Source organism: Canis lupus, chromosome 20 (genome assembly GCF_048164855.1).
Source record: "Canis lupus baileyi chromosome 20, mCanLup2.hap1, whole genome shotgun sequence".
NCBI lineage: Eukaryota > Metazoa > Chordata > Mammalia > Carnivora > Canidae > Canis > Canis lupus.
In genome coordinates this window covers 47,927,515-47,954,050 of record NC_132857.1, presented here as the reverse complement: position 1 = coordinate 47,954,050, position 26,536 = coordinate 47,927,515, and the positions used below count along the sequence as shown (strand labels likewise).

At 33.1% G+C, this 26,536-nt stretch overlaps 1 protein-coding gene across 1 annotated transcript in view; it reads left to right on the top strand.

Annotated features, from left to right (window-relative positions):
• LRP1B (LDL receptor related protein 1B) overlaps positions 1-26,536 on the top strand; it is a 1,825,680-nt gene that overhangs the window by 1,595,835 nt on the left and 203,309 nt on the right. Inside the window, exons 60-62 of the mRNA XM_072789062.1 lie at positions 7,731-7,930; positions 23,452-23,640; positions 24,492-24,640. Of these exons, the coding sequence (XP_072645163.1) occupies positions 7,731-7,930; positions 23,452-23,640; positions 24,492-24,640 (538 nt within the window). The remainder of the gene's footprint in view (positions 1-7,730; positions 7,931-23,451; positions 23,641-24,491; positions 24,641-26,536) is intronic.

Genomic DNA, 26,536 nt, shown 5'->3' with positions numbered 1-26,536 from the left:
TTACCCTATAAACTGAAAGCAACATTAAGTTATCATTAATCTAAACCCATCCATCAAGTGTCAGTTAAAATAGTGAAGTACTAAATTATTGTAAATGTTATGAAATACTCCCTTGATTTCAATTTTGGATAATATTTTATTATGATATATATATACCATATTATAACCAAAAAAACAGATAAAAGTTGGAACTTTGTAAGAAACAATTAAAGCCACCTATTTTAGAGATAAAATTTGATGACACCTTTCTGTACACGCTGTTTTTCTTGTTCCCCAGGATGAGACAATAGGGCAACTTGCATTTTGGTTTTTTGAGATGAGCTTCAGGGTGAAAATTCCCTGTCTAAAATATCCTTCTTTAAAAATATCAACTTAAATTGTAAATTATGTAATGAAATACCCTTGAATCTTTCCAGATGAGATTAGCATTGTAGTGTACATATGTTTTGAATTTTCCAATCCTACTGAACCCTGTTTCTGTGAGGAGTGTGATTTCTGTCCTGATATTTAGTGAGATGATAGGGCAAGTTTTGTTTAAAGGAGGAGAAAGATCAACTGGACTAATGTAATGAAACAACTGAACTTTTAGGAGGTAACTTGGAGGTACTTTCTATCTTTTAATAATAGTACGCTGATTGTCATAATATCAATTTCATATGGTGGTTACTAAGAATGGTAAAGAAGATACAAGTAAGCAGATTGATCATCATCCTAAGTGTAACATTTAATTGAACTGAAATTTAATTATCTGAATCATTCAGTTATCTGGTTAAGTTTGGGAACTACTGTTCCAGTTTATTATAAGTTTTGGGTAACTAATATTATTGACATCAGTATTTATAAAAGTTGTCATTCATGTAGAATATATACATATATGCATTTTATTTTATTTTTTTAAGATTTTATTTATTCATGAGAGACAGAGAGACAGAGAGAGAGAGAGAGAGGCAGAAACACAGGCAGAGAGGGAGAAGCAGGCTCCATGAAGGGAACCCAATGTGGGATTCGATTCCAGGTCTCCAGGATCAGGCCCTGGGCTGAAGGTGGCTCTAAACCGCTGAGCCACCTGGGCTGCCCTATATATGCATTTTAATATAGAATAGAAAATATAATGTTAAAGCCAGACTGAGCATAATTTTTCTTTTTGGATGATTAATATGTTATTTCAGGTAATCGCATAACAAAAGACCATTATAACAGACAATAAAGTGAATGTGTGCTATGATTAGCTAACAGAAAATTAATCTACTCATTCATTTATTCAACTTTTATTTCTTTAGTATTTACTATCTATCTGGCACTGTTCTAGGTAGGAACATAAAAATAAAAGGCACAGTCCTATCTCTAGGTATTTCACAGTTCAGTGGGTAGACAAAGAAGTAAATAATTATGATACAAAGCAGTAACTTACAAATATAGGGAAAAAAAAGAAAATAGAAAATGTCTCTATCTCAACTAGAATCAGAGTCAGCGTCCTGGACAAGACTGGTAGTGTAAGAATTAGCCAGGTCTTGTAGTACACTTCAGAGCAGGAGGTATTTCAAGCAAAAAGAACAAGCTGCCTGGGAATGCAAAGCACGTAGAAGAGGATGACATAGGGAATTAGAAGAACTCATAATCGGAACAATTTAAGTATGCATAACTATGGAACTTTGATGCCAGTCTACTTCATGGAGCAAAAAAGACCTAGGAATAAAATTACAACACGACACAACAATAACAACGACAAAACAAACCTTGTAAGACTTCTGGCTCAGGCAAACAGGTAAATAGAGGAAGGACTCCCTAGATATGAGGGATCAGGAGAGGGGCAGAGATAAGAAAGGGAGATGATCAGTTTATAAACCTCTTGGGATTGGAGTTCTCATGTAATAATAATGACAAAGAAGATAACTGCTTCTCTAGAATTCTATGAATTTGAAAACTGTCTGAATTTTATCACTTTAGTTGCTTCTACTGTTTCCTCAGAGTCTGGGAGAAAAATATTATTATTTTTACTATTATCCTTAAAGTACAGATAAGAACATCCAGCCTCAAAATGGCCAAGCGATTTTCTCAAGATCATTTCGGTAGTACGATATTAAATTGGGGATTCAACCCAATTTTCAAGCTTTAGTCCCATGCTTTTCCCATTATAGCACATTAGAATCTGAAGTAACAAAATTATCTTAGATCATGAGCACGCTTTTCAAGAGCCATACAGACAGGGATAAGAAAATGAACATAAGAAGACAAAACTGTATTTTCTTCCACTTTAATAATTAGCCATTTTATAAAATTTAAACTGTAGATATGAGTTTTTTGGAAATAAATAAAAGTGTTACAACCAGACCTTATTATTAAGAATATTTTTGTCTGGATTCCTTTTCTAATAGTTTGCTAATAATAACACAAAAGAATAATACTGGGTGCTATTTTGAATTTTAAATATATTTCAATGAAAATATATTGAAGGACTCATATTTAACTCAGTGTATGTATCCCTTACTGCCAACCTGAATAATGATAATGCAAATAAATTTGGAAAAGATGCTTTTCGTATTTCTGTATCTTCCCTTATGCTGTTCTTTCTTCCTAGGATGCTCTTCTGATTTTCCTCTAGTTGGAATAACTTCCCATTTTTCCAAACACAGCAGAAAATATCATTTCCTCTGTGAAACATTCCCCAATTGTGCCTAAGAAGTCTCCACATATTGAACACATACCATTACATGACTTTTTATATTTTATTTTTAATTATTTTGAAGTAATAATTGACATAAAACATTTTATTAGTTGCAGGTGTACATATGACTATTATTGGTGTAAATGTCTATCTCTCCATCTTAGAAAGTGAGCACTTTTAGCAAAAAGACCATGGCTTAAAAAAAAAAAAAAAGGCCATGGCTTGATCACTGGCTGCGTCAAACACAAATATCATTAAATTCTCTGCAGAAGGAAATAATAAATGGGCAACTGGATGTACACAGCAAATAGGGTTATAGCTACAGGGACATTGTACCTGCATCATTGCCCAAACCAATACATCAGTATGTAAATAACCTGCATGTTTCAAGGAGAAAAGTCATAAGGGAACTTTTCTTGTGAGGGAATGAAAGGCATACCAGGAATGAAAGCTCAGTTTTTTATTTCTTTGGGGAAACAAACATTTTATTAAAATAAACAATCACATAAAAAAAAATCCTCCCTCTACCAACTTTAAACCTATATTCCCATATTTAGTAAAAAAGAATAGGAAATGAATATCAGAAATTAATTTACAACTCAAAATCAAAATAATTGCAGTTGAAAGCAATGTCTCTGAGTATATTCCCTGAATTCAGAAAAAAAAGAGCACAATAAAAACTGAGAGCACACTTCTATTTTAATTTTTTAAAGAAATATAGTATATTATATTAAACTATTGAAGATATCCTCAGGAACCACAGAAGCCTGTTATTGTTACAGTAAACATTGTTTTCTATGTTGACACTTGTTACAACTTACGGAATAGATATTATTTGGGACTGAGGTTTTTCAGATGTGATCTTAGGTAAACATTATATATTATATGGATGAAATTTGGAACTCTCCTTTTGACATTTGCACAGACGTTTTCATTTGTCAGCTTTAATTATTTATAGCAAATTTGTACTTAAGTAGTTTTTAAGAAGTTGAATTTCAGATGTTAAAGTTACCAGAATATCTGGAATAGACTTACTGAAAAACTTGAAAAAAAGTTATGGTAACAGGGCTTAAGTATGGAAAAGGAAATGAAATTCAGCCATCAGAAGATAGCTACCTATGAGGAGAGAAATTCTGTGTCTATGAAGATTCATTCACACCTGAAAAGAATTAAACTATAGTTTTCTTCAATGCGATAGAGTATGTTCATAATATTCTTTTGGTTGATGAGTACTTAAATAGACAAATCATGTAATAACACACAAAACCCAGACAAATTATATAGTACTATAGATAGTATCCAGATGCAACAGGTCACCTATCAGGTGGATATTACTAAACCAATATATATAGAGAGAGGGTGTATAGACATATATGAAATATATATTACATATCTAGTACAGATAAAAAAAAGGCTAAAAGCTAATATTTGGTAAACTATTATTCCATGTTTCTCAGTCTTATAAATTTGCTCCTATATTCTGTTATTTAATCCTCATGGTGATCTTATGAGGAACTATTATTATTCTTTTCAACATGTGAATAAATGCAGGCTCAAGAAGGCTAATTAAATTGTCCAGATTCACACAGCTAGTAATAGGTGGACCTGAAATTTGAACCCGATTAATCTGTTTCTAGAACATGTTTCCTTAAGACTCTACATAATGCTGCTTAGAGAAAAAGATAATCTATAAATCTAGAGACCTGAGCCTGTTCCAACTGTATCACTATCATAATAGGCTACGACAACACACATAATCTTATATGGTCTCAGTTTATCAGTAAAATAAGGGTCTTCAGCTACATGATCTTTAAGACCTGTTACAGCATTAAAATCTTTAATTAAGTTATATTTTGTTCTAAAATCGGAAGGAGATAAGGATTCTTCTTATCTTTATAATGTAGCTATGAAGATAAAATTTATGTTCAAAGAACTATTAGTAAGCACAATATTTCTTTCATGCTTTCTTCCATCTTGGTAAAATTATTATTCCCTCTTTTGTGCCTCCATAGTAAAGTAGTTTTATCATGATACTTTTTTTTTATTTGTTTTACATCCACCTCTACTGTATTCACGGAGAGATCTTTAAAGGCAAAAATCATATCTGTTTACCTCCATGTTCCCAGGTCTAAGAAGTATCTGGTACATAACATGGCCTTTGAAAATTATTGTTTCAAAATATGGTTCTCAATTGACTTAAGAATGGCTCTAGGGATTCTTAGAGTTGTTAACACCAGCTGAGTTAATCAAGGTAGGTTCTCTGATTATGAGGCCTGAGAATCTACATCATTAGTCATTTGTTCACAATATATGTTCACAGTATATGAATTGTTCAGATACACATGCAGTAAAGAAAAGTAATTCTGTAGAGCAGAAAGAGCTAAAGCACAGTTTCCCAAAGTGTGTTCCCTGTGAACTGCCCTAGGAAAATAAATGCTATCACTTAAGACTATGTGATAAGAAAGGGATACCATACCTCCCTCTGAGAGAAGCACCATGTTGTATTAAAGCATCCTAAAAATTCTCACAATAAAAAGAAATGATGCTTACTTTGTTAAACAAAGTATTTCTCAAACATGTTCAATCTTGAATCCTATCTTGAAAAATGTGATCAAGGAAGAATTTGTGGAGAATTGAGGGGCAACGTGAATTAAGTCTATATGAAAAAGTCTATGTAATTGAAGAGGAAGGATCTCTTCCAGTGATTTCATGAAAGCACAGAAGTGAAAATGTAGAACTGTAAATACTCCAACTAGAGCTGAACTGACAAACATTTCAATGGTGAAGAATGATTGAGAGAAGTATGTTGTGCTTTTTTTAAAAGAGAGCTGAAATGGCAGTGACAGGATTTTGGGCTGGGAACTCTTTCACAAACTTTCTGATGATGTAACAGATGTCGAACTCCATGAAGTATGGAGTCCTGTTCTTGGTATCTTGGTTCAAGATGGTAATAAGACCAGCCAAAAAGAGAGAGAAAAAAAAAGGTCCAAGTTAAAGACAAAAATTGTAAACTGTTAATAATGGAGGTCAGACCATTTGTAATTCATAATACTTAATGACTCCAAAAACATTATTATTCACATCTAATAATTTGTAATACTTTATTGATAGCATTTGATGGAGAAAACTATTATTTATTTATTTATTTATTTATTTATTTATTTATTTATTTAATATTTTACCTTTAGGATGTTTAAATTTCAAGTGCAAGCACATATAAGGTAAATAGCTAAATAGAAATATGAATACTGCCTCTAATTAAGCCATTTTGAACATGTTCTTTGTAATGGTGGAGAATGTTACTGAAATGCTGCTTTAATTTTTTCTTTGTTTGCATTCAGTTCTCAAAAACAGCATGGTTGTATGGAAGCCCAAATATATTTGGTTATATCTAACATGTGTGAGAGAAACTGGTGTGTGTGTGTGTGTATATATATATATATAATCTATTAGGGGAAAAAATTGCTGTTAGTGTTCCCAAGATTCAGAGTCAGTTAGGCAAGGAAGAATGTTCTGATTTCAATGAGATAAACTATCTTTGCATTTTTACTTCTTTCTGATTCAGTTTCTTCCTTTTTATCTATACTGCCATTATCTCTAGTATAGACAGTAAGGTGCACCTCCATAAATTTGCTAGAAAAGAATGGATTGTGTGTTTTTCTAGCTGTATTTTGCTGACATATGTTTGCTTTCAAAATAATCTCCTGCCTTTTTGTTATCAGTTTTGGGGATCCAATTATCAATATCAGAATGTATAAGGAAAATTTTTCTTTAAGGAACATTTTGATTTTAAACTAAGTATACTAGTTATAAACCATGCAGAATAATCTTCACACCATATTATTTTAATTACACATCTTCCAAATTTGAAGAATTAATTGCCAATGATTCTATGCTTACAAAAAAGAAAACAATGGATCTGGGGAAAATAATTAGCTTAATAAGTTTTGGTTTTAGTGTTTGAATGTGAAAAGGATATTAAGTATCCTCTAACTCAGATCTTGAGTTATGTAGAGAAGGAAACATATTCAACAAGATAAAGTGACTTTTTCTACTTGAGAAAAAAATTTTAGTGGTTTAATTAAATAGAAATTTCTCAGTAATTTGTCACTTATACATTATTTATATTTTACTGAGGTGCAATATTTATATTTAACTCAGTCTTAGTTCAATATAATTTTCTTCCCTTTATTATTTTTTAACTGCTGTCTGAAATGCCTTACTCTAGAACTTCCAATAACATAGTTGAAATCAGCATTATCTAATAGAACTTTCTGAGGTCATGGAAGTGGTCTATATCTATGGCTGTTGAATATGGTAGCCAACTGACATATGTTGTTTTTCTTTTTTAAAAATATTTTATTTATTTGTTTATTCATGAGAGACACAGAGAAAGAGAGGTAGAGGGAGAAGAGGGCTCCATGCAGGGAGACTGATGTGGACTCGATCTCAGGACCCTGGGATCATGCCCTGAGCTGAAGGCAAATGCGCAACCACTGAGCCACCAGGCGTCCTGGGAGACATTGGTTATTGAGTACCTGGAATGTGGCTAGTGTGACTGAGGAACAATCCAGTTCATTTAATTTTATATGATTCTAATCTATTTAATGTTGAGAATCACGAGGCTACCACATTGAATAATGCAGATTCAGGCAAATATAATGTACTCTCCCATGAATCATTTTGAACTTTTCATTGATAATGAACTAAAAAAACTACATCTGGATAGTATTATTCCTCCAACATTACAGATGCAGCTTGAAGGCTTACCTCTGTTATTTTTACAGATCTGTGATTTGTTAACACTTGAGAAATATCATATGATATATAATATATATAGGCTTATGTGCTAAAGGAAAGATATTTAAAGTTATATGTATATTTCAATGGTACTCTAATGAAAATCATAAGAAAAGCTTGCATCAAAATATACTTCTTAGAACTTACAATTCAAAGAGATACCAAGACTTAATTTGGGAATAGCTGAGTTAATAAGTGAAATATTGTATGATGTTTTACTCCCTGAGTGTCTGTAAACAAAATGGCTATTGATTTTCTTTCCTAGGTATTTGTATTGGATTGACTGCTGTGAGTACCCTCACATTGGCCGTGTTGGAATGGATGGAACCAATCAGAGTGTTGTCATAGAAACCAAGATTTCTAGACCTATGGCATTAACAATAGATTATGTCAACCATAGACTCTACTGGGCTGATGAAAATCACATTGAATTTAGCAACATGGATGGATCTCATAGACACAAAGGTTGGTCCAGTAGCACAAATGACTCAGTACTTTAACAGTACATAAATTATTTGTTTAGAAAATAAGTACACACTTCAAAAAAAAAAAAAAAGAAAATATATACACAATTATATGTATTCATTATAATTTCTCTTAAATACATTTTACAATTCAAGATTGCACTATTATACTCCTTTATAACAATATTGATAAATAAGAATTAGGTGTATTTATTCAGAACTGCTGTGATCATGTATAAAAATCATTTTGACAATATTTTCTCTAATTGTATGTTTCTGAATACTTTTTATAGTAAATGAACAATGTTCTTCTTTGTTAATATACACATACATCGTAACTGAATTGAAACAGGTTATTTGCTTATAAACATAAGGTTATTATCCTTCTGGTAGGGCTTGGTGTTTTAAAAATACTAAGTACAATTCTTTAAAGACAGTAAGGTAATCGTATTTAAAAGTTATCAATTATACTGTACATATGATTAATTTTATTGTTATCTAATCAACAGTGGCCACAAAACTTAACATGGAAAACAGCTTTCAAATTACAGTAACGTTCAGGAAATCATTTGAATATCAACAAATGTAAAATTCTACAGATACATTTTTTTCTATTTTTCATTACTGAGTAGATTATAAAACTGTAAATATAAAGGAAGAGAATGAAGCAATTGGATATGAGGAAAGTGACACTAGGATTAGGGATGAGGGGGAAGGAAGTCTTTGAGGAGATGGGATGAGGGATTTCTAAAGAGCATCGGAGAAGGACATGCGGAAGGAGAAAGGGTGCATCCAGAGATGACAGGATGCAACAGAAACCACAAATGATTCCCCTGTACACTCAAAATATTTTAGATGTGTAAAGATGAGATTTTTCCCAGAATGAAGATAAATGCTTTTTTTTTTATTTTAATTGATCTTTATTGACCTAATGTCACCTTTGTTATTAGGTGTTTTTATCTTCAAAGAGTAAGAGCACAATTTTCACAGAGAGATCCCAGAGGAAGCCCACATAATAGCCTGGTTCAACTTCTCTGGCTGCTTTCTTCTCTGACAGCAAGCTTAGAACAAAACCCCAGGGAAGAGGGCAAGGGGGTAGATGGGTAGGAGAGGATTATTGATAATCTCATTGTCAGGCGAGGCCATGTAAAAGTGTGCCAGTGTGGAGTCTTGAAAAGCATGAAGCCACTGAATACATAAATAAGTAAATAAACAAGAGATAAAAGTCACTGAAGTCACACCATTTAATGATTTTGCCAATGTCCCTCTCAGTAATATTTAAACAAATATATAATTCTAACTAAAAATGCTGGCGAAAGCTTTTAGAGGTGCTTTTTTAGGGGCAAGAACATTGAGATATCACAAGTGCAGTTGGATGAGTCACTTATTTAGGTGTTGGCAATCCAATTATAGAGATAAAGAAACTCATCAGGATGCAATTTGAGTGAAGAATTATTTAAAGATGACTTTAGGATTTTAATTACAGCAAAAGTAATGTTGACAAATCAAAACCACACTTAGCATTCAGCAGTTATATCTTCTCTGAAGAATCAATAATGAAATGTTCTGCAACATTCTTAGATGATATAATTGAAAGTTTTATTGTGGCAATCAGTATTTTCCCCATGTAACTATGAACCATCTATTTTCAGCATCTCTAAAAGTGCTAGGTGGTTGTGAATGCCTTACTTTCTGCTAAAAATTTCCACCGTACAATAAAATTTAAGCCATTTTTTGTTAGATAAATGAATGTTAAAAATTTCTTACAACATCAAATATTTGTCTAATTTCACTCAAGACTTTCAGTTTGAACACAAATTGCAGTTAAAAATGTTGTCTATTAGAAATTATTGTCTCTTTCCCCTATTCGTTAGTTAGAAATCATGTCAGATATGTGGGTGACTAATGCTTTGAAAACTTTGACAAAATTAAATGCATATAAGTGAAGTGTCTTGCAATCATGGTACTGGTGGTGACTTTGGGTAGAGCCACATATGTAACGGAGAAATAGCACTAAATTTATGAGAGTAAAATGCTTGCCTGAGAGATACCCAGGTATGATGTTGTTAACATTTTAAAATTTGATTTTGAAAATACTTGGAGGCTCAAGGGGGGAGCAAAAGAAACTGAAAGAGCTGCTGCAATCAGAAGTATTTTTTCCCTTGAAGACTTTCTCAGAAAGACTAATGAAAAATTCATTAAGTGTCTTATCAGGCATCTGCCAGTATCTGAATGTAAGCCAACAATTACCTAGTAAGTCACTAATGAGCTACTAATTGTAGGTGGCCAAAATTATGCCAACTCCACAGCCAATGAGAAAAGAGCCATTCATTTCCTATGTATGTGAAGAGGAGTAGTGTTTTTTACCCCTAACACTTTCCCCCTAAAGACATAAAGAACACTGTGGTCTCTTAATTATGTATGTGGAGGTGGAAATTGAGACTTTGACGTTAATAATAACCTTTGTGTGTATTTGGTCACTGATCTCTTCTTTTTCTGTTAACCAGACTCGTGTTATTGTTCTCATTTATTCTGCTTGTTAAGAGTAGAAGCAAAATTTATCAAAAAAGTGGGGTAGGCCATTCATGACCAAATAATTTGAGAGCGTGAAAGGCATATGAGAAATTTCAAAATTATGGCTCTTTTTGAAAAACAAATTATAATAGCAGAGAAAAACAAACCCTGACAGATTTTTTTTCTACAAGCATATTGCAATTTAACCATGCAATAATTTCATAATGAAGCATTAATTTTCTATTACTTATCCAACCTAAGAACTTCTAAAATTCAGAATTCTGTGCCCTAAACAATAGATCAGATTACCTCCAGGGTACATGTGACTTACAGTTTGCTTAAGAAGTTCCATCCATCTTTCTCTGCTACCTCCCCTACCCCAACCCACTTTCCTACTGGTTTAAATACCACATTGCAAAATTAAATAAACAAACAAACAAACAAACAAACAAAAACAGTCATTTTGCCAGCTTAGGAGCATCTAGATGCAATCTTAGCCATGTGAACCTCTTCCTAATGCCTGTTTATATCATTCTTCTGGTTTTTACTAGAACTAATATATAATAATATGGTTTAATATAACGATGCTGTAGAATATTATACATGCTACTGGATGACTGAGTCAAACAGTTTATTTTAAATCAAATTTCCATTAGTTCATTTTTTTAAGTTTCTCTGATTTCTTCCCTTTAGATCTGCCCATACATTCATTCATGTATTCATTCAACAAACACTGATGTCTCTCTCATGCATTATGCTAGGCCCTCAAGTTACAAAGATGAATATGTTTGTGTTTTTAAAGGACTTGTAGGTAATGGGGAAAACAACTGATATGTAAGTAAAAACATAAATTAGATTGGGATTAGAGGAATATAAAAAATATTCTGAAATACAGGGAGGAGTAGAAAAGCCATTGCTGAAGTAAGGGAATCTGATAAATCTGAGAGATTTAGTACAAGTTCTCCATATGGAGAAATGTATAAAGGATTCTTCACACAGAGGGAACAGCGTGTGCAAAGATGTAATAGAGTCTTGAAATAGCATGGGGTTTACACAACTTGGCTCTGACTGGAAGTTGTATGAGAGAGAGAAAATGTCACTAGATAAATAAGGGCAAATATGGGCCAGATTGTGACAGGTCTTGTGTGCTAAGTAATTTGGAATTTATCCTTTAGGTCATAGGGAGCCATTGATGGTGTTTAGTTGATAGAGTGCTATCATTAGACTTTACAGCAGCATGGAAAATGAAAGACCCTAGAAGGGTAACCAATTTAGAGGCTGTTAAAATATTTTAGGAGAAAATACTGAAAGTGATTATAGCTGTGGGAATAGGGATAAAGTATCACACTCAGAAGTTATTTGGTAAGAAAAACAGAAAAGAAAAGAAAATAGGAGAGGGGCATCTGTAAGCTTAAACTAGCAGAAATAGTGGTGGTCCAGTTGCAACGTTTTATATCACCATCCACTTAGCTAGGGAAAAATAACATCATTTTGATGACTTATTAGTTTCATGTATATTTGTACATTTTAAAAGTACCAAACTAAGCATAACTTAGAGACTCTTTTTGAAAAGCTCTGTTTTGATGAGAGGCACATTAATTTTAACAAAAGGGTCAACATAAGAGGAATTCTAAGGCTATGATTCAATAATCTCCATTGTATCTTTCCCTAAATAGCATTTCAGAACTCTTGATAATTTATCTAGAAGAAAGATTGCAAATGACTGCAATGTGGGGTAGGAGGTACTGCTGACTAGCTTTTTCACCCCAAAAGGTGTAGGTAATTTCCCTAGATTTCAGTTGCCTCATCTATGGAAATAAGGATGTTGGGGCAGAGGGGGAAATGGCGTCAAAGGAGAATTCCAGAACTAAAATTCTAAGCCTCTCGTTCAGTGGATCACATAACCTTTACAAAATGTTTGCCAGATCATGAAGTTTTAACCTCAGGTTGGTCTTCAATTTAAGCCTGAGAGAGACTAGAGGTCTGTGATGCACAAATGCTTCCTACTTAGTCTTTGTGAAAAGTTCAAATTACAGTCCAATCCTCAGTTCTCTCTGAATATTATTGCAAAAGTTATTAACATCTTTTAAAGTTGAACAGTTGCAAACTGATTAAATCAGCAAAAGGGGAGAAAACCTATATTCTTGGTCATTACGTGATATTAGATTTGTCTGTGTGTGTGTGTGTGTGTGTGTGTGTGTGTGTATAATATTTTGGCACTCAGTGGAATTTTTCTTAGTCTGCTGCTGGGGTTCCAAGAACTGGAACTGTCCTCTTACAAAGTCATACTTCTCTCTGAAGTTTACTGTGTCCAAGGAACTGTGCTTGATGCAACACTTGCTGTTTTAGTCATTCCATCAACAAACACTGGGTAAAGCACCATGAGAGCCATTTTGCAGCAAGCAAATAGGACTATAGAGATTAAAAAAATTGTGAAAAGTCAAACAATTAGTAATCAGGAGAATCAGAATTTGAACTCAGGCCTAACCGGTTGCAAAGCCTGCTTTCCTTCCATTTTCCACACAGCTGCATTTCTGAGCAGATAATTGACTGAACGAACCTGCCTGTTGTCTCTTATAAAGGCAACAATTAACAGCACAAATAAATACTTATACAAATAAAGGTATATCCATACCTGAATTTCTTCAGATTGATTTAAATACTGGATGTAGTTAAATTGCAAAATATGTGAGAAACAAGGAAATAAAAAATTGAGTCACCAGAACACAATTACTGTAAAAGAAAGCATGTATCTTATTAAATTCACGTTCTCTGGTATTGCTAAAATTTTTAAAAAGGTAAATTTCAAAAATCTCATTTTATTAGTTGATTCACCAATCAGGCAGCTTCCTGTCTAGCAAGTGAGGTGAGCTCTAAAGAGCTACAGAAGGAAAGACTTTTAAAGGTAGAGGGGGAGTGGATAAAAGGAAATTATTAGCACAGAATCCATTGTTTTAGGCAAGGTTGCCCTCTTAAGAGGGACGGAAGGGATCTATCCGTTGATTTCCTAGTGCTGACCAGGAAATTCCTATGCTGATTGGTTAAAAGTGACATTTCAGGGGGATTGAAACTGTAGTTAGATTCAGCATTAAGTTTGGCTTACTGACTTGGGGCCTTAACCAAAGTGATCCATTTTGGGGCCTGTTGTTTTCTTTTGAACAGTCTATTTGGGATTGTAAAGGGGAAGTAATGTTGCTTAAAAACGTACACCCTGCTTTAGTGGGATAGTTCAATGTTAGGGTCTGTTATTTCCAAACTAGCTCTATCTCCAGCCTATAGGAAAACCTCCAGATCTTATTTGGAAATCCATGCCACAGAACCTCTGAAATTTGACCAAAGTAAAGATCTTTTGTCATCAATTTCATGCATTCTAAAAAGTGCAATCTTCTTAGAATGGAGTATTTATAAAATAGTTTATACAATATAGTATTTATAAAATAGTCTATACAATATTTCCTGAGAAAGAATTTCAGTGATAATTTTGCATATGTACTCTAACTCAGACGCTTTGTTTTCCATTTAATGATTAAATTCCTGAAAATTTTAGTCTTTAGAACAAAATTTCATTGTTACTGCTTGTATTAAACTACATTACTTCAGATTTTATTTTCTTCATATTCTGTTAGATGTGCCATTGAGGTTGAGATATCTTAGAGAGGTAGCTATTTTCTTGACAAAAAGGCTGAAAATAGTTTGTGATCAGTATGAACAATAGGGTGAGCTAAGAAAAAGAAATGTTTGACCTTGAGTTTTACAATATATTTGTTCTAAAAATAAATGAATAAAACCTATTTGTTCTAGTAATTTTTTCATAATACTCTTCTTTGTATCCTTGAATGATTTAACCTTGTGTTATCAGTTGGTCATGTACATATTTTATCCAGAATGCTGGAAAAATATATACTCATAACTGCTAATTTCTCTGAAGAATAATCATTGGGTATGATTCCAAACTGCAGTTTATTGCTGAACTGTCTTTTAGTTTGTGGACAAATTGTTTAAAATTTCATGCAATTATGTTGACTGTGGCTCTTCATTTGTTTCTATACTCCTAGACCTGAAGGTCCTCACACTGAAATGTCAATACCGTAGTCTGTCCGAGCATTTGTTTATTGCTTTGGGAATCAAGTTTGTGTTGTGAGGGGGAGGTTCTCTGTTTGGATTTAAAAAATCCAAATCATAACCCATGCAGTGATCATCTAATTAATGTTGGAAAAGGAATCCAGGTCTCAGCATGCTACTGGTGAAATAGCATAAAAATATATACAAAGGGTTTTGTTTTGAAAGGGAAACACACTGAAAAAAGATAAAGGGAGCATGTTGTGCTCACATATTTTGAAACTCAGTAGCTCTTGCATTTGGATCTTTAGAATATTTAAATATACATTGAAACTCACCAAAAAAGGGAGGGAATCCAATAAACACCACCCTCTGATTTTACAATATTCTAGAGTGTTTCTTTCTTGGTAGGATATTTCATTTTAGTACTTTCAAAAAAAATCCCTATCATTTACAGTCCATTACAAACAGTAGACTTCATAGGCTATTTTATGCCAACGGTGTTGATGTGCTGCTGTTTACAATACAATAAAAGTTAATGGAAGGGAGCAGAATACAATTCAGTTACTATAGAAATGTTCCTGAAACAGTAAAATAAATTGAAATTAACTGCCATTTCTAAAAAGTCTTAGAATTTCAGTGTCAATCATATCTTTCAGTTTTGTTCCTTGAATAGGACATGTTACATTAAATTGTGTATATGTTTAAATAGATTATTATTTTGCAAATGCCACATATGTTCCATATATTTTTTAAGTGGAAAATTTTGAGTATTACCCTAGCATGAGTTTTCAGCTGCATTCAACAATCTGATCCATCTTAAATAGGAGGCAGTGGGGTATTAGGGATCAGTAGATCTGGCTTTGGTCCAGATTACGCTCTAATTTAAGCAAGTTGCTTTGCCACAGTGTGGTTCCATGTTTATACCCAGAGAAGCTTCTATCTAATCAGTGTTTTTCTAACATTTCTTAAAAGAATTTAGCTGATGTTGGAACTGGGACAGAAGCTGAGGTTGGAACTAGGACAATTCCCTCACCTATCCCTACTTGTTCCTAGGACTACCTAGAACACATTTTAAAATGCTTGAAATATGTTACACTCTTTTCTGTTTTTATTCTAGAACATTTTTTTATAATTTTAGGAATGTGAGAAGACCAGATAGATACTAAATTCACATAAATGGCGCAAATGATATCTGTCCCAAAGGCAAAGTACTCTTTTTTTAAGGCTTCAGCTTTCATTAGGAGTCTTAAACAAACATATTCCTAATGTATATGTGTGTGGAGTATCATACCTCCTAAATTTAGTATTGATAGTTGAAAATCGGCTCCAAAAACACATTGCCAAATGCCTATGAAGGTTTGTGTCACCAGCAGAAAATCTCAGAACCTTTCAAAGCAACAGGACTACATGTTTACCAAGTATACAAAGCAATGTTGATTTGTTTAGAGGCTAGAGAGCAATGTCCTGGTCAAGAGATGATATTTATAAGCATAGTCTAGTTTTCAAAATAAATGTACTACAATTTGCATCATCTGCTTTATAAACTCTCACATTTATTAATAGGAATACTTTTTCAGATGTGAAATATTGAAATGGTCATATTTGACCTCTATTATGAATAACTTTAAAAATATTTAGGTGGGACACAGAAAGTGGTTGAATTATATTAAAACCACATATTTTTTTTTAAATTTTGTTTATTTATTCATGAGAGACACAGAGAGAGAGAGAGAGAGAGGCAGTGACACAGGCAGAGGGAGAAGAAGGCTCCATGCAGGGAGCCCGATGTGGGACTCGATCCCGGGACTCCAGGATCATGTCCTGGGCCAAAGGCAGGTGCCAAACCACTGAGCCACCCAGGGGTCCCTAAACCACATATTCTTAATCTATATAGAGAATACATATTATTTGAAGTGACAAGGTAGAAAATAAGAGGCAAAATACTAGAAAAAGATGAACAAAGGATGCTTTTAGCCTCTTACTAATGGCTTTAAAGAACTCTAAATACAGCATTAATTTCTATGTTTGCCATCATACATTATATTTGTTTCAAGAAGTTATACATTTGAGTGTCCCAGTATACACTAATACATTAAGGAGGGAAGTGTAACTCTTGTTTGGACATTTGTCAGTATTTAAAAGACAGTGTCATATAAGCAGACCCCCAAGTAGTAGCAGCTCAGGTCTGCTATACACTATGACATATGCTGAATAGAAGAAATTTAATTTTTTTATCCACTTTAAGATTTCAACTGATGGGTGTATATCTTGAAAGATTATGTTTTTATTAGAAAAAAATAAATTTTGAAATTCTATCATAATATTTGGAAAAGTTGGATATCCTTTGTGTTCTTGCCAATTCTCAATGCCTTATTCATTTTGAACAATGGACTTTGGATCCATTTTGTTTATAATACTATTACCATTAAGCAACTTTGCATTAAAGAGTAGGCAAGAAAAATGTTCATAGAGGCAAATATTAAATGCAATATTTCGTATCTTATTATAGATGGTTCTGAAGGAATACTTACAAAAAAGGACTCTGCAATCAATAACACTGAAGGGAATGCATAATTACTGACATAGAACAAACGTCCTTGGCCCAAAGGTTACATCAAGGACATTCTTTTTGATGGGATCTTTGTACCTACAGCCAATGGCTCAGCAGTCATTGTCTGGAAATTAGTATACTGGGGCCCTTTTCTCACTTACTATTCTCACTTTTCATAAACTAAAAACCATGATCCACCCACTAACTGACCCTGTCTTGGATCTCCCACTTTCTTTGGTATGTTAAACCATTTTCTTCCATCATCTAATTTTATCGTGGGTTTACCAGACCATATTCTTTCTGCATCCTTACTTTAACCTCACCTCATTTTTTTCAATTCTAATTGTTTTTCTTTGTTTCATTTCTTCCCTTTTTGGGTTTTCATGCCCTGCTCCTTAATTTATGCCCTAGCTTCTCTACAGAGCTTGTTATATATTATTTTTCTAGAAGGATGTCAGGGAAAATTGTTAGTATCAGAGTCTCTCGAAATAGAGGATTAATGAACATCCTGATCCTCTCTTCTGAAGACAGATGGGTGTTTTCATCAAGCTTGAAAGTTTGCACTAAACTGCCCATGAATGCGTGTCATTGATGATATTTGATTAGGGGAGAGATATGTGAGATTAAAAAAATATTGGAAATATTGACTGGGCAAAGTTCTAGGTTATCCTACCTTTACCACTTTGCCAATGTTAGAATGTGGACTTCTGTGAACTGCATCACCCTGGCTCTGTCATCTTCGCTTCAAGTTGAATTGAATCCATGGGATTGCCAGATTGGTGAATGGAGGAAGATGTTGGAATATTTATTTATTTCCCATCCCTCAGGCCCGACCACAGTGGTTTGGCAGTGGCTGAGCTCTTCCACTGAATGATCACTGTTCTTGTTGCATGGTTCTTTTCCCTAGGCTATAGCTTTTACCAGGTTGTGATAACAGACCTTGGAAAATACAATCCATCATCATCAGTCCATTGGCCATGCCCACACCATTGTAAATAATTCATTTATTAATTTTTTTTCAGTTATAATTTAAAAATGTGTTCTTTGTTCACTTCAGGAAACCTGACTGACACAAAAGAGATTAGAAGAGATTGAAAACAATGAAAAGGTTGGAAAAAATTTGCAGTATATCAAGTGTAAGGGAGTTTGAGCCTTTACTTGGTATAACGGCACCAAGAATAAGCAATGGGAGTCTTCAAATTCATTAAAAAAGAAAAAGATGACAAAATTTAATGTCTTATTTGATATGCTGTGTACTTTAAATTTTTAGGAGATTAAATTTCCAAACTTAGTCAGTCATACAGTGACAACTATTTGGGTATTTTCCTCCAAACAATATATAAATTATTTATACTAAAAAAAAAGAAAAAAAAAGTAATGTTCAACTTACTCTTTGTATTGATTTATTCATAATAATAATCATTGAATTTGGTGGTTGTATTCTATGAACTTTAGAAAATATTGCTAAAGTTTTTATAGTAATTTTTAAATAGTAAATTTTATAATAATATAATATTTGTAATAATATAAATATAGATGCATAATATAATATAAATAATATAATAATATTTATAATAATATAATACAGGGATTTCTGTATATAAAGTAATGTTTTAAAATAACATATAATTCTTAAAGTAAATCTTGGAGGAAATATAAGAAAAAAGAGAGAAAGAGAGAGAGAGAACATCTCTAGTGAAATTTCTACTTTAACCCATTAGGCAAAGTCATGCTGAATCTGCCATTATCCCAATATTATATCCTTCCCATAGCATCAATTATGACATTTTAACTCTACAAAAGATGGATACTGCAATGTAATTGGTGCATTTTGTTAAGTATCTAAACTAAAAATTCTACAAAATTAGAATGATATTATCCAAGAATACACTTGTTTAGCATGATGAATGCTATCCAAAAAAAAAAAAAAAAAAGAATAATCAAGAGTATTGTAATAGAATAACTCTCATTGTGAGGCAGTGGTTAAGGCAAAAGCATTCCAGATTGCTACCTATTCTATTTGTCATTATTACTAGGAACATTGATAGGATAGCATCCAGTATGACTAAAAAGGAAAACCTCCACAAAGAATATTTCTTTGATGTATTTTTTGCAAAATACCAACTTCTTTATTCTAATAGATATAGTCTATAAGATAAAAATTAAGAGCCTAATACTTGAGTGAAATGCTGGCAACAGTATAATAAATAAAGCTGTTATCCAGAATAGACTTAACTGCAGAAAGCAGCTTTAAAATAGGCTTTAAATACATAATAAATACCTGTTAAACTGCAGCTCACAGAATAGGTCTGTTTTTTTCAGTCTTTTTTTGTTTGTTTTTGGTTTTGGTTTTGTTTTTCAGTCTTATTTTATATGACTATTGAATACCTATAAATGAAAAGTTCCTTAATTTTATTTTTCACATTTCTCTTTTAATTAAGCAAGTGCAGTCTTACATATGATAATCGGTAATATTATTTTTCTCTTAAAAAGGACAGCCATTGTTATTTTGAGAAAACATTGACAACTATTTCCATAAACAGTCACATCTCAGTGAATTTGTTAAATGTTTCCCTCATGCCATCACATTCCATGTTTATATTTATATGGACTTATTTATTGTTATAAACTTATGAATTATATATGAACACACACAAATCTTGTGTATAATAGATATATTACAAATGTACATATATGTAATATATGAATGCATGTACACATATATACATACATATTTACAAAGTAAAAATAAGTAAAAACACAGACAACCAAAGATAAGCAATTTTATTTTTCTCATTCTGAATCAGGAAAGTTTCTTATATCAGAATATATGATGATTTGGCTTAGAACATCTCATTTAGTCTCAGTGTGGGCTGAATTCTTCATCTGTTTATGGAAAAGGAAACATGATATTCATTTATTTATATTTATCATTTAGCAGTTAATATATGGCATTTTTTTTTTTCATAGAAGCTTAAGCAAATAGTCAACTTATTGGAGCGGTTTAAGTCCTCAAGAAGAAAATAAGGCGTACTGCCAAGTTGTAAGCTGAGCTCCTAGAAAGGCAACATAAAAACATCTTGTTTGTTTGTGTGTGTGTTTTTTTTGGTTTTTTGCTTACTTTTGTTTGCTTGATTTTCACTGACATTATTTTTTGTATAATCACCATCTCTTAGAGAATAGAATGTTGGATTTACTACCCAACGTGTTAGATATGTAGGACTGGATTTCCCCTTGTTAACGTAAGTGGGTGTTTTAACTTTGTTTTCTCTAGAACAAATACTCTGGAGGTTGCATTTGATGCTATTTAGGAAATAAATATGTTTGCCAAATGAGCAGCCCCGGAGTGGGCCTTTAAGGCTAAGAGTGACAGTCCTGTCCTTTAAGCCAATTTCAAGCAAGGGATTAAATCAAACAGATGGTCACTTTGGGCAAATGGACTAATTTCGTCATCTTGTCCTTTTCTACATTTTCTGTACATTCAGCTGTGTGCCATGTTTCTTCTGAAATAAGAGTTCACCTTTTTGATCTCCATAAATGTATACCAATTATCTGATGACAGAGATTTTCTGGTGGGTAGTCACTACAAGCTTAGAGATAGCAAATGTGCGCAATACTTAAATTGCCCCATGTCTGAAAATATGAAGTAATTTCAATCAAGTAATTAAATGAACTGACTTTCAGGGTGCCTGGGTGACTCAGTTGGTTAAGCATCTGACTCTTGGTTTCAGCTCAGGTCATGATCTTTGGGTTCTGGGATGGAGCCCTAAGTCAGGCACTGTGCTCAGCATGGAGTCTGTTTGTCCTTTCACACCCTTCTGCCCCATGCACTTTCACATGGAACTTATGAAATTAGTCTTATTGCTTTATATACTTGTATTGCTTTGCTAAGGCTATCATTCAATGTACTACAAGCTGGGTGGCTTAAACAACAGTTTATTTTCTGGAAGCCAGAAGTCCAGACCAAGGTGGTAGTACACTTGGATTCTCCTGAGGCCTCTCTCCTTGGCCGGTAGATGGGCTTCTTCTTGCTATGTCATCACAAGACCTTTCCCCTGTATGTGTACTCCCCTAGTGTTTCTGTTTCTCTCTTCTTATAAGGACACTGCTCATATTGAATTAGGACCCCACTTTTACCTATCTCCAAAAGCAGTCATCTTGGGGAGTAGGGCTTCAGCATATGAATTTGGAAAAGAAGGAAACAATTTAGTCTATTACAATACTTAACCTATAAGGCTGGCTTCCTTGAAAGCAGCACTAGTAGGTAAAATGTAAAGAACTCAGCAGCCAGAGTCTGATTTAGATTAAAATACCAGTACTTCATTTACCAGTTTTTAATCCCCCTTTTAGTCAAGGTATTAAACTGTCCAAATCTTAGCTTTTTTGTCTATTAAGTGAGATCTACCTACTACTATGCAATAAAATGATGCATATTAAATAAAACAAGGTATATAAAGTAGATCTACTACTACAGGGTTTCACAATCTCAGAACTATTAATATCTGGGCCTGATCATTCTTTGTTGTGGGGCCACCTACTGAAAACCACTGCCAACTCCCTGGTACTAGAATTCTTAACAAATGTCAGCTATAAGTTACTTACTGAATAATTAAAAGACTAAATAATAATAATAATAATAATAATAATAATAATAATTAAAAGACTATGCAACATTAGAGGTGTTAAGAAAATTCTTACAATAATTCCACTTTTTGTGTATAAACTAATTGAATCTCTGGTGGACTGAGATTTTTTAAATGATAATTATCTTTTTGAGTCCATATTTAATGATACAACTATTTTCTTTGCATCTAAGGAAATTTGAATGGAAACTTTCTCGAAGTTACAACGTTTTCTGCCAATTTTCATTTTAAGATTTCCAAACGTACACATATGTTGAAAGATTGTTGTAATCACCCATCACCAGGATTCACCTGATTAACATTATACCACATTTTTTTAAATCTTTCTGGAATGATTTTATACAGCCAAAGAGGGGAGGTGGGAATAGTTAGTGTAAATAATTCAGATATGATTCGTTCTGGTAAAGTGTCCTTTGCATCTTTCTATCCTGTTCCACTTATCATCCTAGCAGTAGGGTTCATGTCCATAGGAGTACACAGACAATTCAGTTTCAGTGCTTACATCAAAAGTATACACATATGGATTTTTCTTGAGTTTTTGCTTACTTTATAGGCATAGTATCTACTCTGAGATGGATTTCTGGTTAGATCCTACAGTGATAGTCATTAGTGGTTTAAAGTGTCACCTGTTTGGAGGAGTCTCATTGCTTTTATTTCTATTTTCTCTGTGTCATAGTGCATTCTCTGAGCACATTTGGCCCAGCTGAATAAAAACAACAAATTGTATTTGAACTTTTGAGTTCAAAAGTTTTGAGTTTTTCAGTTACTCCTGAATGAGGAATATGCCAAATATTAATTCTTGGTCATGAAAATCTAATCTATAAAAAGTATTTATTACTGGACTTATAGTACCTTTTTTCATTAATGAACAGTTTCTCAGAATTTCTAAAAGTAGATCTGAAAATAAATATGGAGAAACATTGTAAAGCTCATGTAAATTAAGGAATTTCCATTTTCTTTATTTATAGTTTTTGAAAAAATTTTGAAAGAAAACTCTATCACATTTTAAAATTACTTAACGTTAAATCACCAACCAACAAATTTATCATATCCCATGTGCCTGATAGGACCCTGGAATCTCTTGAATGAAAAATTCACACTTGTGATGCTTAATCTACTATTTACATTTAAATTTAGTCCTATAATGAAAGTATAATCATGAAATAATTTTAACCTGCAACTAAACAGTTTTTTGGCTGTTAAATCTGCCTAATGCATTGTTGTCTGTCACATTATTTTCCTCCATCACTTTCCCAGCTCATCTTGCATGTAAAGATACTCATAAAATCTCAGTGACTAAAATAGTTTATAGTAGGCTTAGAGTCACTCTTTCTCCAGGTAGATAAACATTTCATCCTGGATATATAATTTAATCAATTTGGAGGTGGGAGAAAGCAGTACAATGACCTGTAGATTTAAGGATTTAAGTTGGGAACAACTGGATGGATATATATATATATTTTTCTAAAATATTGGATGGTATTTGTTTCTGGTGAAGCAGACATTACTCGTGAGCAGGATTGCATTCTTCCCAGTGGTCAAATCAGGTTAACTCTGAGCAAAGTAAACTCCTGCGCCAGACCCTGCATTCTCTTATCTGGTAATAAAGAACCTTGCTGGCCTGACAGGTTGTCACAGCAATTATTCACATGAAGTTCTGTAGCAGTTGTATCTGTCAGCCCATGTAGTATTGAATATTTTAACTGGCAGTCTTCCAAGACTGAACATTAATCTTACCATCTCCTATTACAGTCCCTAATCAAGATATTCCAGGGGTGATTGCACTAACATTGTTTGAAGACTACATCTACTGGACTGATGGGAAAACCAAGTCACTCAGCCGTGCCCATAAAACCTCGGGAGCAGACAGACTGTCACTGATTAACTCATGGCATGCCATCACAGATATCCAGGTGTATCATTCTTATAGACAACCTGATGGTAATTATTCTTTCCATGATTTCCATAAACGCATCAACATCTTTAGTAACATTCCATTTTTGTTTCTTCCATGGTTAAGTGTAAATTAAGCTTTAAGAAAGAGTACCAGATTTCATTATTTAGCACAACTGTATAGGGTGAAATCAGTTGATTTCAAGTATGTCTATTAAGGAATGTGAATACATCTCTTAAGGAATATGAAGCTCAATGATAGTACAGAGAATTATTAATTTGTTGAGATATTATGTTGAAGTGACAATAATACCTGTAGTTGGAGAAGTAGAGAATGCATTCTTGAAATGACTTATTTACATAATAGTTATAGGATCCTTACTTTCTGGAATGCTGGGTGAAAGGAATTATGTTTATGTATCTCTGGGGCTCTACAAATGATAAATATATCCAGTTTATTTAAGCATATGTCTAGTAGGAATTCTATCAGACCTTATGGAATAAAGTTTTGATTATTTTGCTTAAAACACTATTTGGCTTAGAAAACAGTCACTACACTATTAGTTGTAGATCATTGTTTCATTGTTTTATTTTACATTTATATTTCTAAACATATGTATGTCTTCATCCAAAATGCTTCTAGTCTACATTTTTCTGATGGACAATTTTTTTTCTACTAAAACACTTGTCTTGTGGAAATGCATCCTTAAAATTATTTAATGGTCAAATGAATGCCATTGGGCAACAGGTAGAATTTATAACCGAGTACAATTAATTATATGTATGATCTTGATGGCTTCTTGATTACAAAGTTCTACAAGTTATGAAGTTTAAATGGCCTGTCTCTAATCCCATATTACATTTGGGCCTTGATTTCTCTGTTTCTTTCTCATCTGTAGTTTCCAAACATCTCTGTATGATAAATAACGGAGGTTGCAGTCATCTGTGCCTTTTAGCCCCTGGAAAGACTCATACCTGTGCATGTCCCACCAACTTCTATCTTGCAGCTGACAATAGAACTTGCTTATCCAACTGCACAGCCAGTCAGGTGAGTAGAGGTCTAGATACCACGTTCTAAGATACATCATCAAGTTATTGTAAAGGCTTTGCTTGAATTTTATTGACTTAAACCATTTTTGAAGCATCATTTTTTTGTTGTTATTTAGCATAGCATGATGACCATTCCATACATTATATAGAGGATCACATAGTAAAGGAAAAGTAGTTGATCTATATTCTGAGAATGAGAACTTCGGAGATAGGAGATACAGATAGAAGCCAAAAGAGAAACAAAAACAATGCTGAAAACCACTTTTTACAAAGCCCCACACAGAATAATGGTTCAAATCACGAATGGATATAGCACAATCATCTGAAGAGATCTGACATATTTCAAGAAGGCACAGTGATTGTGGCATAGGGCAAAGACTAAGATATATACAGTTTAAACAAATAAACAAATCTTCCTAGATAATCTGCTTTGCCACCATCTCTGCTCCTCTCCCATTCCTCAGAGCAAGTGATAGGGAAAAGATGAATTGGACAAAAAGTAATTTTCTAGAGTTTTTTAATTGAAAAATTATATAATCTAAATAATTCCCTTCCAAAAGTTATTTTTTTCCAACATGTAATTATTTCTACTAAAGATATTAAGATGTATACCCAATGGTAGGTAGTTACATGGACTTGATATTACTACTTTCAAATTTTGTATCATAGTCATATGAAATCCTAAGATTTGATTTTGTTATATTTGAGTCACTCTGTTATTTAAAATAAAATTGTCAAAGAAACTATGACTAAATGTGTTCCTAGAATTCTGTGTTTTGAATCTGCTGGTTTTCTAATTGGAGCAGTGACTTCATGGCAAAACGCTGAATTCCTCTTAGGGTGTGCTTATTTTCAGAATGAAGAAGCTAATACTAGCTCACCCAGCTTAAAGAACTGTACAGTGCAAAAAATCAGAGCACTTTGAGGCAGACAGTGTGTGTAGTGGTTGAGGGCACTCAACCACTCTGATTCTGAAACCAGTTTCACTTTGACTGTAACACCAACTGCTTTAAATTGGCTGAATAATCTTGGGTTTGTTACTTACCCTCATGATGCCTCAGTTTTCTCGCCTTTTAAATGGAAATACTAATATTTCCAGACCACTGTTATGGAGATTAAATGGGAGAAGTTCCTGGTACATAGTAAGTGTTGTTATTGCCCTTGTCCTGTAGTGCAATGAGAACACACTCAAGGGTGTTTGTGCAATTGGTGTGAGCTGCCATCAGGAGGTTCTGATGTATAATTGGAGGCACAGGTTGCAGTTTCTTCTTTCTTTACAAAGTGTATTGTTTTAATAATAATCCCCTAAGTATTTGTATAAATACAATGCATTATCTATAGAGAACTAGAAATTTAAGTCTCTGTAAGAGGCAAAATAAGCAAACTATTCACAGAGAGAAAATTTAAGGGAGAAATCTCAGGTTGTTAAAACTTTTTAAATACAATTTCAGTTAGTACTGTTTAGTTTAGACCAATTTCTGGTTTAAACTTCAGAATATCCTGAAATAACCTCCAGCCCCTTATTCTGGAGTGGCCCAAGAGTCACTCTGTTGGGGCCTAACACTGTGGCCTTACGTGACTTAGTAGAAATGATGATGACTATCTAAGCCACATACAAGCTGCTAAACCTCAGTAGCCAAACAGAAAAGGACACTTGATACACAGAACATCTCAAAAAATCAGCTTTCCTTAATAGCAAAGGGAATAAAACATTTCAAAGTTTATATAAGAAAACCTATAATTATATTTAGTCAATGCCAAAAAACAATCAGACCAATTAAATGAATACCTAAATCCACTCCCTAAAAATATTATTCATATAATTAAATTATTTCCCAAGTTAGTATCACTGATGATATGATTAAAATATATAGAACTTTTAAAAACCCCAATA